Source organism: Raphanus sativus, unplaced genomic scaffold (assembly GCF_000801105.2).
Source record: "Raphanus sativus cultivar WK10039 unplaced genomic scaffold, ASM80110v3 Scaffold6036, whole genome shotgun sequence".
NCBI lineage: Eukaryota > Viridiplantae > Streptophyta > Magnoliopsida > Brassicales > Brassicaceae > Raphanus > Raphanus sativus.
Genome location: NW_026621328.1, coordinates 769 through 1,993, shown reverse-complemented (window position 1 = coordinate 1,993; position 1,225 = coordinate 769). Strand labels below are relative to the sequence as shown.

At 38.6% G+C, this 1,225-nt stretch overlaps 1 protein-coding gene across 1 annotated transcript; it reads left to right on the top strand.

The window, feature by feature from the left end:
• Positions 1 to 13: 13 nt before the first annotated feature.
• On the top strand, positions 14 to 952 carry LOC130507812 (uncharacterized). The gene is made up of 3 exons (XM_057002457.1): positions 14 to 395; positions 470 to 619; positions 698 to 952. Exons 2-3 carry the CDS (start codon positions 470 to 472, stop codon positions 950 to 952), a joined length of 405 nt encoding a protein of 134 aa, XP_056858437.1. The 5' UTR covers positions 14 to 395.
• The last annotated feature ends 273 nt before the right edge of the window (positions 953 to 1,225 follow it).

The window sequence follows — 1,225 nt, the reverse complement described above, 5'->3', positions numbered from 1 at the left end:
TCACATGGCCAGCCATCCCAACTAAAGTAATGTATGACTAACTACACCAAGTATATGATACGCATGGCAACATCCTCGAACTATATGATGCTATGTAACTGACATCATTAGCCTAATTACAGTAGCCGGAGAAAGACACGTGGATGTCGGAGACTTAATACTGTTAACTCTCCCGTTAATTTGATTTTAAACCAAGCTAATTTACTTTAAATTCAACCAGACCCAGACCAAATAAAAGAAAAACAATTTGGGTCTGGTTATTTAAAATCGACCCAAAACAAAATAGTAACCCGACCCGATCTGTTTCTTCTCTTCCTCTATTTCTTCTTTCATCGTGAAACAGAGACATTTAACCTAAATTGAAGTCGAATCCAGCAACTACACAGAGGAATCAGGTAAAATCGTTGAACCCAGTATATAGATGTTTAGTCTTCTATTCGATTGTTATTGATTGATGGTTCATTGATAGATGGATCTAAGCTCGGGGTCATCAAGCAATAGAAGGAACAGAGGTTATGGTAATCGCAGAGTATGTGCTTGTCAGTTGCCTGCAAAGATTTTCACAGCTTGGACAGATAAGAATCCTGGTCGGAGGTTCTATGGGTGTGAATTGTACAAGGTCTAGACTAAACTCATGGTGTTTGGTAATTAGTTGTACTGAGATTGGTTCTAACATTTTACTCTTTTGTATCATTAGGAAGGGGAGAATAACCATTGCTCTTACTTTGCGTGGCTTGATGAAGAAGAAGTGAAAGGTTGGGCTAAGAGAGCTTCGATTCAAGCTCGAGATGAAATAAGAGAGAAGAAGAAACAGATCAATGAACTTACGGCCACCGTCAATGATCTAACGGCCACTGTCAATGCACTTCGTATGGAGTTGGAGCAGCAGAAGGTGGAGAAACCAGGTTCTCGTGAAATGGTTGTGTATCGTCCAACTGAGCTTCCTCATTAAGACGCCTTCTCTTAGCCTTATCTTCCTCAGACTAATATAACACAAAGTAGACAGTATAAAAGAACTTGGACATACACAAGAAACCATATGAGGACCACCTAAAGACCACAACTTGACAATAAACAAGTAGAAACACAATAAACTAACATACAAAACCACTACAATCCTTAAAAGAACTCCGACAACAATCGGACACTACAATCCCTAAAACTGAGACATCATTAACAACCTACAAAACTGAAAACAATAAAGTTAAAATATGAAGCAAATACC